General features: G+C 56.2%; 1 protein-coding gene across 1 annotated transcript in view; it reads left to right on the forward strand.

Moving 5' to 3' along the window:
* Nucleotides 1-13,039, forward strand: part of SPTBN4 (spectrin beta, non-erythrocytic 4) — a 77,260-nt gene extending 64,221 nt beyond the window's left edge. Inside the window, exons 25-35 of the mRNA XM_054710520.1 lie at nt 678-1,058; nt 2,275-2,519; nt 5,665-5,803; nt 5,898-5,982; nt 6,335-6,531; nt 7,131-7,750; nt 8,812-8,881; nt 9,499-9,791; nt 10,827-11,000; nt 11,153-11,195; nt 12,319-13,039. Of these exons, the coding sequence (XP_054566495.1) occupies nt 678-1,058; nt 2,275-2,519; nt 5,665-5,803; nt 5,898-5,982; nt 6,335-6,531; nt 7,131-7,750; nt 8,812-8,881; nt 9,499-9,791; nt 10,827-11,000; nt 11,153-11,195; nt 12,319-12,477 (2,406 nt within the window). The 3' untranslated portion in view covers nt 12,478-13,039. The remainder of the gene's footprint in view (nt 1-677; nt 1,059-2,274; nt 2,520-5,664; nt 5,804-5,897; nt 5,983-6,334; nt 6,532-7,130; nt 7,751-8,811; nt 8,882-9,498; nt 9,792-10,826; nt 11,001-11,152; nt 11,196-12,318) is intronic.
* Nucleotides 13,040-13,433: the final 394 nt, after the last annotated feature.

Below are 13,433 nucleotides of genomic sequence, written 5' to 3' on the forward strand. Positions count from 1 at the left end.
GGGCTATAGTTTAAAATAAAGAAACTATGAACAAATTCCTATGCACACTGCACATATCTCATTTTGAAGTAAAAAAAAAACCAAAACGGCAAAAACACCCGCCTGTGGCCCGCGGGCCGTAGTTTGAGGATGCCTGGCTTACTTGAACACAAGCATTGTGATACGGGAGAGTGGAGCTGAGAACCTAGGTGGCTGCTGACTACAGGCGGGGAGCGTACACACGGAGGAGCGGCTGGACAAAGGGACGATCCACGCCCCGGGCAGGACGGAACGAGGTGGACTGAGATTGCATCATGCTACTCAGAAGGGCGGCAACTGAAAACTTACAAGTTGTTTATTCCTGGGGTTTTCTATTTAGTATTTTCGGACCATAGTTGGCTGCAGGTAACTGACATGTGGAAAGTGAAACCCCAGATACGGGGGGGATAACTGTAACGCAGGCACTTAGGACAGTACTTGGCACACACAATGCCTAACCCAGTGAGTGTTATTATTATGTCACCTCATTGTTCTCATTGTTGTTTTCACAATTATTGCTACAAAGTGCTAAATAGGTGTTAGATGTTATGTGTTGTTATGACTCTTACTGTTGTTACTCTGACCTGCCGGCAGATGGTGGGCCGGAGGGCCCCGGTGTACACCTTTGCCCACGCTGTGCCCCCACTTCCTGGTGGCAGGTGCTGCAGGAGAAATTCTCAGAGTTCGCCAGCGAGACCGGCACCGCAGGGCGGGAGCGGCTGGCAGCCGTGAACCAGATGGTGGACGAGCTGATCGAGTGTGGCCACACGGCAGCGGCCACCATGGCTGAGTGGAAGGACGGGCTGAACGAGGCCTGGGCTGAGCTGCTGGAGCTGATGGGCACGCGGGCCCAGCTGCTGGCTGCCTCCCGGGAGCTGCATAAGTTCTTCAGTGACGCCAGGGAGCTTCAGGGGCAGATCGAGGAGAAGCGGAGGCGCCTGCCCCACCTGACCACCCCGCCTGAGCCCAGACCCAGTGCCAGCTCCATGCAGCGGACCCTTCGAGCCTTCGAACATGACCTGCAGCTCCTCGTATCCCAGGTGGGGTGACGGCGGCCAGGAGGGAATGTGGGGGGGCGCCTGGGCAGCATGGCCAGGGGATGTGGGCAACACAGCAGGCAAATACCAGGCTGCAGAGCATTTCAAAACTAGATGGCGGAGCAGATGCTACAGGACAGGCAGAAATTAGGTGGGGGGGGGGAGGGCAGGTAGGAGGCGGTGCCCAGAAATCGGACAGTGGCAGAAAGGAGGGGGGCAGTGTGTCTGATTACACAGTATGTTCAATCAGGTTGGGCAGGGGTTCTCCTCCAAACTGTGAAGTGAATCTTACCCCAGTTCAGATCGTCTAAAGGGGATTGCGGAAGGGTTCAGAGAAATTGGGCTGTGGGCACATGGAAATTAGACAGCAGGTCTCTGATAGAAATTATATGATTTTCCTTAAATTTTTTTGATGGGGTGTGGTTAATGGAAATTGCACTGGAGCTAATAAAAAATCAGGCAGTGGGTCTGACAGGACCTGGGAAATGGAGCTGAGAAATCATATGGAAATGAAACTGTGGGCCTGATAGAATTCAGACAGCAGAACTGAAGGAAATGGGGTTGTAGGCATAATGGAAGGAGGATTTAGACAATTATTTGTACCTAAATATATAGATGACTTCTAGAAAGCAGGCGGAGAGATTGATAGTGATTAAGTGGTGGGTCTGATAGAAATGTGGTGGTCACTCCGAAGTTGAATCAACAGAGAGTGAGTCCAATAGAACTCACACAGGAGAACCAGGAGACCTGGGCAGGAGACCTGGCAGTAATCAAATAGCCATTGGAAAGGAATTTGGGCGGCAGCAGGTAGGAAATGAGTCTGAAAAAAAAAAAAAATGGACAGCATGTCTCATAAACATCAGGAGGGAAAGAGATTTCCCGAAAGAGATCAGATCAGCCTGGACCATGATAGAGGTGGGCCTGAAAAATGTCTCCAGACCCACTAGCCACAGAGCCTCAGACCAAAGGAAATCAGGGAGTGAACTGAAAGCAATCTGGTGGTAGGTCTTAAAGAAGTCGGAACCCAGGTAAGTCAAAAAGAAAGGCAACAGATAAAGGAAACCCAGCTGTGCTATCACCAGGGTGCGAGCTGCTTCCATTGTTACGCTCTGTACCCGGCCAGCAGAAGAGGGAAAGAGAGGGCGGAGCCTGGGCCCCATGGAGGGATGGTGCTCTGGACTCCATGGAGGGCTGGTGCTCGACCTGGCGTGCCCCTCAGGTACGGCAGCTGCAGGAGGGGGCAGCACAGCTGCGGACCGTGTATGCAGGTGAGCACGCGGAGGCCATCGCCAGCCGGGAGCAGGAGGTGATGCAGGGCTGGAAGGAGCTGCTAGCAGCCTGCGAGGACGCCCGCCTGCACGTCAGCTCCACAGCCGATGCCCTGCGATTCCACAGCCAGGCCCGGGACCTGCTCTCCTGGATGGATGGCATCTCCGGACAGATTGGGGCAGCTGACAAGCCCAGGTGCTCCTCATCCCACCTCAGGCTTCCTGCCCGCCTCTGGGCAGCCACCCCCAGCCCATCAGCAGTCCTGTTCCCGTAAGAATCACAGTAGCCAATACCTGCATGGCACCTCTGCGTGCCAGGCACTGCTATAGATGCTTTATGTGTATTAAGAACCCTTGTTAGGCCTAGTATTGGGGGCGCAGAGCACGGGGCATCTTCTGGCCTTCTCTCCTTCCCAGGGGCCCACTACTATCCCCCCTGTGGGGGTGGCATGGCATGGGATGGGCTGCAACCAGGATAGGGGCAGGGCGGAGTGGACTGTGTGTGGCTTAACCTAGTAGACATTAACCTGTTGCTTACATAATGGTTCATGTGGGTGTCCGGCAGAAGCCTGAGCCACGTGATTGGGAGCTAGGTCTTTCCATCCCTCAGCCCTGCGAGTCAGTTCCTGGACCCTCTGGATCCAGCTGCAGATGAGAAAAAGAGGGTCGCATGGGAGGTTTTAGGAACTAAGCCTGCACTCACAGAGCATTGTTCCTGTGACTGTGAGGCCTTGAGTCTACATTCGTTTACTCAACAAATATTTTTTAAATATATTTTTATTGATTTCAGGGAGGACGGGAGAGGGAGAGAGAGAGAGAAACATCAATGATGAGAGAGAATCATTGACTGGCCGCCTCCTGCACACCCCCCACTGGGGATCGAGCCCGCAACCTGGGCATATGCCCTGACCAGGAATCGAACCAGTGACCTCTTGGTTCCTGGGTCGATGCTCAACCGCTGAGCTACACCTGGCTGGGCTACTCAACAAATATTTATTAAATGACTACTGTGTGCCAGATAGTGAGCAAGGCCAAGCCCCTGCCCTAATGGGGCTTATATTCTGAGGGTGGAGACAGGCAACAGATAAGTAAACAAACAGGAAATGTTATTTCAGATAGTGCTAAGTGCTCTGAAGAAAAATAAAGCGAGGCAAGGGGATGAGGTGCTAGCTGGCAAGACTCCTGAGGATGTCAGGTGTGAGACCTGAATGAAGTGATGATGAGTTGGGTAAAGTTTGGGGAGAAGGGTTTTCCAAGTGCAAAGGCCCTGAGGTAGGTTTGTGGCTAGGCATGTTTGAGGAAGAGCTAGACCCGTGGTCGGCAAACTGCGGCTCGCGAGCCACATGCGGCTCTTTGGCCCCTTGAGTGTGGCTCTTCCACAAAATACCATGGCCTGGGCGAGTCTATTTTGAAGAAGTGGCGTTAGAAGAAGTTTAAGTTTAAAAAATTTGGCTCTCAAGCCAAAACCGGTTTGGCTCAGTGGATAGAGCGTCGGTCTGCGGACTGAAAGGTCCCAGGTTTGATTCCGGTTTGCGGGCACATCCCCGGTAGGGGGTGTGCAGGAGGCAGCTGGTCGATGTTTCTCTCTCATCAATGTTTCTAGCTCTCTATCCCTCTCCCTTCCTCTCTGTAAAAAATTTGGCTCTCCAAAGAAATTTCAGTCGCTGTACTGTTGACATTTGGCTCTGTTGACTAATGAGTTTGCCGACCACTGAGCTAGACAATCATTATGGCTGGATGGTGAGAGTGAGGGGGAGTGGAATGGATAGGAAATGAGGTTTGAGGGGCAATAGGCTGTGGTGAGGCGTTTGCCTTTTCTCTGAGTGAGCTGGGAGCCATGGAAGGGGCTAGAGCAGGTGAGTGATGTGATAGGATGTACATCTGAGAAAGAACACTCCTGATGCCTTATGGGAAATAGTGTGGAAAGCAAGGATGGAAGCAGGTAGACCCAGTAAAAGGCTGCTGTATAAGCCAGTGAGAGATGATGGTGATGGCTTCCTCCAGTGTGGTGGTTGTAGAGGTGGGGAGAAGTGATTGGTTTTAGGAATTTACAAAGTCTTTTTTATTATGAAAAATTTCAAATATATACAGAAGTAGCTATAACAGATAATGTGTATATAATGAACACCTGGCTTTAACAACGATCAACATTTGGCCAATCTTGTTTCATCTATAGACTCCCTCCCCAACCCCTTGCTGAGTTATTTTAAGACAAATCTCAGGTGTCATATCATTTCACAAGGTGTACTTTAAAATGATAAGTATCCAGTGTTGACTGGTGAGTTAGCTTCAGGGGTGGGGGAAAAGGAGTCACCGGTGAAGGAGTTTACAGAGTTGGAGAATTTCAGAGGAGAATCAGATCATTCTAGATGGTCTGAGTCTCGGGTAGAAATCATTACAATGTGAAACCTTCACAAGTAAGTTTGGGCATTTTAAGTCTTGTAAAGCTGTGCTTGCTGACGGGTGGAACATTCAGAAATTTGGAATTTGTTTTGGACACACGACAGCGGAGAACAGCACTGTCCAGGAGTTATACAACAGAAGCCACAGGCGTGAACCACACACATAAGTTAAGGTTTTCTTGTAACCACATTAAAAAGGTAAAAAGAAGCAAGTGAAGTGAACTTAGTAACTCATTTATTTCACCTGGTAAACCCAAAAACACTACACTTTCATCATGTAATCAGTCTTAAAATTATCGAGATATTGGATGCTTTTTTAGAGTAAATAAAATACATCTCAGTTCAGACTAATCACACTCTCAGTGCCTATTTGCCACCACGGCTTGTGGCTAGTGTGTTGAACAGCACAGACTCAGAAGGTTAGAATCACTGGCTAGAGCAGTGGTCGGCAAACTCATTAGTCAACAGAGTCACATAGCAACAGTACAGCGATGGAAATTTCTTTTGAGAGCCGAATTTTTTAAACTTAAACTTCTTCTAACGCCACTTCTTCAAAATAGACTCGCCCAGGCCGTGGTGTTTTGTGGAAGAGCCACACTCAAGGGGCCAAAGAGCCGCATGTGGCTCGCGAGCCACAGTTGGCCGACCACGGGGCTAGAGGAACCTTCAGAAGCATAGCTTTAGAGAATTGGAAAACTTTGGATATCGAAAGCCTAACTTAGACTCACAGAAGTGACCTTGCAGCCGCCTGGGAAACGTTGGAACCATTGGGCCAGGGGAGAACCTCGGACTTGTTCACAGGAGGGGGGAGCCCGGAGATGGTGTGGCACTGTGGCCGCAGGGTTTGGACTGCTCTAGAGCTGTGGGGGGGGGGGGGGGGGGCTGGGGGGGGGCTGGGGGAGGCTGTCTGTGCTCAGACCCCGCCACTGCCTGCTGCAGGGATGTGTCGTCGGTGGAGGTGCTCATGAACTACCACCAGGGCCTGAAGACCGAGCTGGAGGCACGGGGGCCGGAGCTGACGGCCTGCCAGGAGCTGGGGCGCTCTCTGCTGCTCAACAAGAGTGCCATGGCTGATGAGGTGGGGAGGGGTGCAGGGGGTTCCCCTCTGCTCTCTGTGCCCCCTGGGGTGGGAGCCACCCTTGATGCCTCTCCCACCTGCCCACCACCCCCAGATCCAGGCACAGCTGGACAGGCTGGGAACCAGGAAGGAGGAAGTGTCGGACAAGTGGGACCGTCATTGGGAGTGGCTGCAGCAGAGTGAGTGGGGGCCCAGGCCCACGTGGCTCAAGGGCACAGGGACCTTCTCCAGTGTGTTTAGAACGGCCCCGAGGGTGACACAGGCCATGCCTTGCACACCATTCCCTGCTCCCCAGTGGCAAACGTGAAGGGCTGGCAGGTGGACAAGGGGGCTGTCTTGCCATTGAAGCTCTCTGGTGGCAGATGAGAAGCTGTGCCCTCAGAAGTAGCCCAGCCTCATTCCTGCAGAGCTCAGAGGGGTGCAGGCTGGCAGAGAGGGAGCCGGGGGCGCGGGAGGGCAGAGAAGACAGCCACTGCCCGTGAAGGGCCCACGGGTGCCTCCGGCTCCCTTACCCCCCGCGTCTCCCTTCAGTGCTGGAGGTGCACCAGTTTGCCCAGGAGGCGGTGGTGGCAGACGCGTGGCTGACAGCCCAGGAGCCGATCCTGCAGAGCCGGGAGCTGGGCAGCAGTGTGGACGAGGTGGAGCAGCTCATCCGCCGCCACGAGGCCTTTCGCAAAGCGGCGGCAGCCTGGGAGGAAAGGTTCAGCTCTCTGAGGCGCCTGACCACGGTCAGCACCCTGCCCCCGCCCAGCCCCACCCCACCCCACCCCACCCCTCTATAGGAGACAGGCACCCTGGTTCTTGGTGCTCAGAGCTCTGTCAAGTGAGGTCCAGACAGACCCTCACTGGCTCCCAGTCTGGCGGAGAGGGGTGGGGAGGGGTAGAGGGAAACCTGTCACCAGGCAGAGACAGTCCAGACTGGGCTGGGGAGCACAGAGGCTGTGGGAACCTGAGCACGTGGCCTGGCCTGGGGCGTCTCATCTGCGACTTAATGAGGAGAGAGACCATTGTAGTCAAAAGTCTTAAGGTCCTGGGAGGGGACCTTTAAGGAAAGGGCCAATGGGGGTCAGAGAGGCGCCCAGAGGAAGTGATGGTTGAGCTGATTCTTAAAAGAATACTAAGTGTTTGCTGGAGGAAAGTGGGGATTCAGTTCCTGGCAGAGAGCAAAGCATGGGTGCAGGCCCGGACCAGGGTGCCTTTTCACCAATAAAAACTAATGAACTGGGTGGTGAGGCAGACAGCCCAGAGCTGCATCCCCCACCCCCCCCCCCCACCCCCACGCCCTTCTACCTGACCCTGACCCTGACCCTGACCCCTCCTTCCCCAGATCGAGAAACTCAAGGCAGAACAGAGCAAGCAACCGCCCACCCCTCTGCTGGGGCGCAAGTTCTTTGGGGACCCCACGGAACTGGCAGCTAAGGCGGCACCCCTGCTGCGACCAGGGGGCTACGAGAGGGGCTTGGAGCCCCTGGCCCGCCGGGCCTCGGACACGCTGTCGGCCGAGGTGCGGACCCGGGTGGGGTACGTGCGCCAGGAGCTCAAGCCTGAGCGCCTCCAGCCGCGCATCGACCGGCTGCCGGAGGTCCCGGGGAGGGTGGAGCCCACGGCCCCACCGGCCGCACCGGAGGGCTCGGTGGAGACCCCCCGGGCCCCCACGCCCGCGGAGCAGGCCCGGCCGCGGCCAGAGCGCCAGGAGTCGGCGGACCGAGCGGAGGAGCTGCCCAGGCGGCGGCGGTCGGAGCGGCAGGAATCGGCAGACCCGCCCGAGGAGACGGCACGGAGGCGCCGGCCAGAGCGGCAGGAGTCGGCGGAGCACGAGGCGGCGCACAGCCTCACCCTGGGCCGCTACGAGCAGATGGAGCGGCGGCGCGAGCGGCGGGAGCGGCGTTTGGAGCGGCAGGAGTCCAGCGAACAGGAGCCGCCGGCCAGAGCGGAGCTGGCCAGGGGGTGAGGCCCCGGTGCCCAGGGCGGGAGGGAGGGAGGGAGGCCGGAGAGGTCCTGCCGCCGCGAGGCAGCGTGCAGAGGGCTTGCTGCTCAGACCTGCCCAAGGAGGGAGAGGCCCGGTGTCCGTTGTGCAGAGACGTAGACGGAGCCTGCAGAGGGCAGGGGCTGCCTTAGTCCCCAGCCTCGGTTCTAACCGCGGAAGCAAAGCACAGTTAACCAGAGTGCTTTAGCTTTAGTGCTGATCGGTCCGACCAGCTGTGTCCCCAGAAAGAGGTCTTTGGGTCAAATACATTTCAGTGACAATAACTTGATTTTTAACTTTATTGATTTTTATTTGTTTTATATTTTTATTGATTTCAGAGAGGAAGGGAGAGGGATAGAAACATCAACGAGGAGAGAGAAAAAATCATTGATCTGCTGCCTCCCGACCGCAACCTGGGCACGTGCCCTGGACCGGAATCGAACTCGGGACCCTTTGGTCCGCAGGCCACGCTCTACCCACTGAGCCAAACCGGCTAGGGCAGGGGCAATGACTTCTTGACCCCTTCTTAAATGTTGTATTTCATGAACATTTGCTGAGTACCTACCCTGTGTGTGGTATGTGCTGGGGAGAGCAGGGTGAAGCTTGCCTTTCGCCAGGAAGCCTTTGCCTTGCTTTTATGGGGCTCACCGTCCAGTGGGGGAAACCAGCTTATCACCAGCCAGTGATGATGGCCCAGAGTGACCAGGGCTGGAATGGGGGCGGGGGGGGGGGGGAGTCCAGGGGACCTGGGAGCTCAGGAGTGGAGGGTGGGAAAAGGCAACAGTCAGTTCAAAGGCTTGAAAGGGCCCGTTTGCATGTTGCTCTTTCTGTTGCTTAAAACTCAAAAGGGAGAGAGGTTCCGTCCTCCATTCCGCAGCCATGTCCTGAGCAGCTGTGCTGTGTAGGCCAGCATCTGAGAGGCAGCTGCCGGAGCGGACAAGGGCCTGGCATCTTGGGCTGAGAGATGGCGACTGTGCGGCCACCAGGCTGGTCCTTGAGAGAGGGCACCGGGTCCCATTGGGTCTTTCTGCCCCACCCCCAGGAAGGCCACCCTGGCGGACATTGTGGAGCAGCTGCAGGAGAAAGAGGCAGGACCAGGGCTCCCTGCTGGGGTAAGTTGAGCCCTTGGGATGGCGACTCCTCTCCTCAGAGCGCTGGCCAGGATCCCAGAAACATCAGTGCCTGGCCCTGGGTATCCCCCCATTTGAGCCCTGCCAAGAGGCTCTCAGGGGATTGAGAGGGCCCAGATGCCCCCCTAATTTCTCCCTTAGATGAGGTCACTGACCTCAGAGACTCCTACCCCTGCGCGCGCGAGCGCACCCCCCCCCCCCCCCCCCCAACACTCACACACACCCCAGGGTCTTCCCACACCTGCCCGGACTCTCTCTCCAGGCCAGCGGGGGTCTCAAATGTCCTTGTAGACAGCCACCCGGAGAGAAGCAGCCTAGATCCCCCTGCAGACATCTGGGACACCCCCTGCCTGCATCCCGCCTTCATGCCCCTCCTTCCCAAGATCCAAGGAATTGCAAACGGCGGGAGTCCTGGCAGACTCATTCCCAAGGCCCCAGGGGCTCCTGGAGGTTGGGCCTCCCGCCCTGACGTCCTCCCATACACGCCTCCAAGACACTTGGCCCGCAGGCAGATGGGGCCCCAGACCCGTGAGTGACTCCAGACAGGTGGCCCCCACATCCCACTCTGGACAGCACCCTCTCCCCCTCCCTTCACACAGACGTCGCTGCCTCAGCCTCGCGAACTTCCCCCCGGCCGCCTGCCCAACGGGCTTGAGCCGCCGGAACGGACACCTAGGCCGGACCGGCCGCGGGCGCGCGACCGGCCCAAACCGCGACGGCGGCCGCGGCCCCGAGAGGGTGGCGAGGGCGGGGGCAGCCGGCGCTCGCGCTCCGCCCCGGCCCAAGGCGGCGCCGCCCCCGCGCCCCCGCCCCCGCCCGCTCACACGGTGCAGCACGAGGGCTTCCTGCTGCGCAAGCGCGAGGTCGACGCTAACCGCAAGTCATCCAACCGGTGAGCGTGTGGGCGGGGCTTTTGGAGGCGGGTCCCGAGCTCAGGGTGTCCAATGAGTGAAGAGGCGGGCGTAAGGAGGGAGGGTGGGGCTAAGCGTCAGAGCGTCCAACCGGCGGCGGGGTGGGCAGGACTTGAAGAGGAGACCTGAAGTTAGTGTGGCCAATGAGGGAGCGGGAGGAGCTTAGAGAGGGCGGGGCCTGAAGAAAATGCTCTAAAATGGAATAAATTGCGACCCAATCTCCTAGCAACCAAATCAGGAGTTTGTTAAAGCTGAAAACAAATTGGATGTGGGGTCTAAGTCTAGAGGGTTTCAATGACTCGTGAGGTGGAGCCCGGAGAGGTCCATCCAACCAGTGAATGGGTGGGTCCACCCTCGAAGTTTCAAGTTGGGGGAACATCTGAGAAGGGCCCGAGCCCAAGCTCTCGAAGTCCAGTTCTGGTTGTCCCACCCTTTTTTGTCTAATGGGAGGCAGAATCTGGGAAGAGGGGAAGCTAAAAGGGTAGCGGCACTGGCCATCGAGCAGAGTGAAGTCTAGATCCATGACATGAAATGAGCAAACAGATTGAGATTGCCTGTAGTCTCAGGTAGTCCTCCTTTTTTGTGTGCTGAGGCCAAGGTGGGAATAAATGGGTACTTCGATGTATTTTGCTTCTCCTCGACTGGGGCTTTGGCTGAATGAGGAGACTAATTCCTCTTTCCAGGCAGTAGACCAACAGCTCTCCTTTCAGATGATTCCTTGGGAGGTAGAGGATTGGCTAGGAGCATGCCCAAGCAAAAGGCTTATAGAGGAGACAGCTTAAGTCTTGTCTTCTAGAAACTCAGTGTGGGATTCAGAAGGGCAACCCCAGCAGGGCCAGCCTGGGCAAAGACTGGGTACTGAGAGACTTAGACCCTGACCTCAGCTCAGGAACACCCAAGGCATAGGGCCCTAGTAGAGGGAAGGCCCCAAGGGATTCAGCACATGAAAGCTATTGATGCAGAGTGCCCAGGCAGAGTGCTGAAGCTCTGCCTTGAGCACTGTCTCATTGCCCCAGGTCATGGGTGAGTCTGTACTGCGTGCTCAGCAAGGGGGAGCTGGGCTTCTACAAGGACGCCAAAGGCCCAGCATCTGGGGGCACGCACGGTGGGGAGCCACTGCTCAGCCTGCACAAGGCCATCAGCGAGGTGGCTAGTGATTACAAGAAAAAGAAGCACGTCTTCAAGCTCCAGTGAGCCCCCCATCTTCCCCCCCATGGGCAAGAGGGAGGGATTCAAGTCCCAGCTGACCCCTCCCAGCAATCCCCTGCTCCCCTGGAAAATGTTTAGAAGGATGGGCATGCCCCTGCCCCAGATCCCCATAGTCCTGTGTCTCCTCCTGCAGGACCCAGGATGGCAGCGAGTTTTTGCTCCAGGCTAAAGATGAGGTGAGATCTGGTTCTTTCTCTCCCTGACTTGGATCGCAGGCACCACCTGTCTGGCTGGTTCCCATTCCAGGGTGATGGGACTGTGAGAGGGAAGCACAAACCAGAGTTACCAGGGCTGTAATGGGAAAGCCCCTGGTCACAGAAAGCCCAGAAGTTTCTAACCTAGCCATGGGGGGCAATGAGTGAGGGGAGGAGTGGAGGATCAGGAGGACTGTCTGGAGTTCTCAGGACCAAGTCCTACCCCTTGCCTCACCTATGAGGTGAGATTGGAAAGATAAGAGGAGGGGAGTTAGCTAAAAAAGGAGGGGAGGGAGATGATACAGGTAGAGGGAACAGCAAGTCCAAAGAACTAGAGGTGCAGAATTGCAAAGCATTAATTGTTCTTGAGGAAAAGTTCAAGGAAGAAGGATCCCAGGGGCTGGATCCTGTGGGCCAGAGGAGATTGGGTTTGTCCTAAGGGCACTGGAAGCCTTGACAGAGTTTTGAGCAAAGGAGGGTTACTGTGGTGCATAAGAAAGATCCCTTTGGCTGCCCTATGCAGGGTAGATCAGACAGGGTTACAGGGCAAGAGTGAAGGTGTGGAACCCAGGAGGTGGCCAAGGCAGGGACTCAAGTGGGGAGGGCACAGGCTGGACCTGGGCAGGCCTGTGGGAAGGGGAGGAGGAGGTGGGCGAGAAAGACAGGCATGTGAGTGGACCTTGGGACTAGGGCTAGGGGAAAGGTCAGGGGAGCAGGAGCAGGCATGGAGGTGGGTTGAAGAGAGGTTGAACATAACACTTTTTATTTCATCTTCGCAAGAGGCTATGAAATAGGCCTTTATTCTCTCCATGACTCCTTTACTTATCTTTAAAATGGAGATAAATTCACCCGGACATTCTAATTAAACACATTCTGCATTTTTCCTTTAAAAAAATAAAAATATAAATGGAGATAAAAATAGTTTTGTTTTTTTTTTATCATAGGGTTATTGTGAGAAATAAATTGATCATGCACAGTACTTGCAGGGCCTGTAAGTGCCCTCTCTATAGGTGTCTACTAATATTATTAACTATCATTCTGTAAGTGTCTGCTGATATTGTTCAGGCTCCTGTATTCCAAATGCGGACTCTGTGTCCTCTTTCAGGAGGAGATGAATGGCTGGCTGGAGGCAGTCGCCGCCTCAGTGGCGGAACACACCGAGATCGCCCGCTGGGGGCAGACACTACCTACCACGTCGTCCACAGACGAGGGCAACCCCAAGAGGGAGACGGGGGACCGCAGGGCCAGCGGGCGCCGGAAGTGACTTCCCACTCCCACGGCCTGACACAACTCCCGCCCCCTCCTCTCCGCACTGTGGGCACAAAGACACTTTCTCTTCCGCAGGGGCTGGAGCCCCTAGGTTCACCAACACTGCGGACGCGCCATGACGGGCACTGGAAAGGAGGGGACTTCTCCTGCACCCCAAAAAGTGGTGGGGAGATTGCTGCCCCTATAGCCATATCTCGGCCCCTTCCCGCTCGCCACCCCCACCCCAGGTGCTGGGGCTCCATTATTTTTATGCAATAACTGAGCTTGGGGGAGCGGGTAAGGGGCCCGTTGAGCCAAGCCCCTGCCCGGATACCCAGATCCTGCCCCAAGAAGCTGGAGTGGTAGGGGCGATAAGTCCTGCCCCCCTCTCCGCCCTAGGTATGGGTATGGGGGCGCTGGTGAGGTCCCCTGGACCATCCAGGGTGCTAGGGGGTGGGGAGGGAACGCCCCCTCCCCGCCTTTACCTCACTTCCAATGCTGCCTTGATCTTTGTCTGGGAAGGCGGAGTGAAGGGGCCCTAGACCCCGTACTCCGCCGCCTCAGAGCCATGCGGTTAATTCCTGACTTAGTTTATTTTTGCAAAACGTCGACTTCCTCCTTCCCCTCGCCCCCTCCCCCCCCCCGCCCGCCCCGCATCCGCGAAGGCTTTTAATGGGAGGGATGTCAAAGCTCAAAACTGTCTTCCTCTCTCCTCCCCCCTCCAGCTGTAAATGCCACTTCGCAAGGGAAGGGCGAGGGGAAGCCCTCTCCCTGCATGCTTCAGGCTGGAGCTCCTCCCAGGGGAGTGAGGGAACCGGGTTGTGGACCGCCCCCCACTCCCACGACCGCCTGGAGGAGCCCCTGGGGCCCGGGAGTGTGGGGCGGTGTGGCAGATGCATACTGTATGTACCTATAATAAATCTTTTGGCTTTGACGGTCCTTGCTGGTTTATTCGCGTTCCACGGGCTGAAG

Source organism: Eptesicus fuscus, chromosome 21 (genome assembly GCF_027574615.1).
Source record: "Eptesicus fuscus isolate TK198812 chromosome 21, DD_ASM_mEF_20220401, whole genome shotgun sequence".
In the NCBI taxonomy this organism is placed as follows: Eukaryota; Metazoa; Chordata; class Mammalia; order Chiroptera; family Vespertilionidae; genus Eptesicus; species Eptesicus fuscus.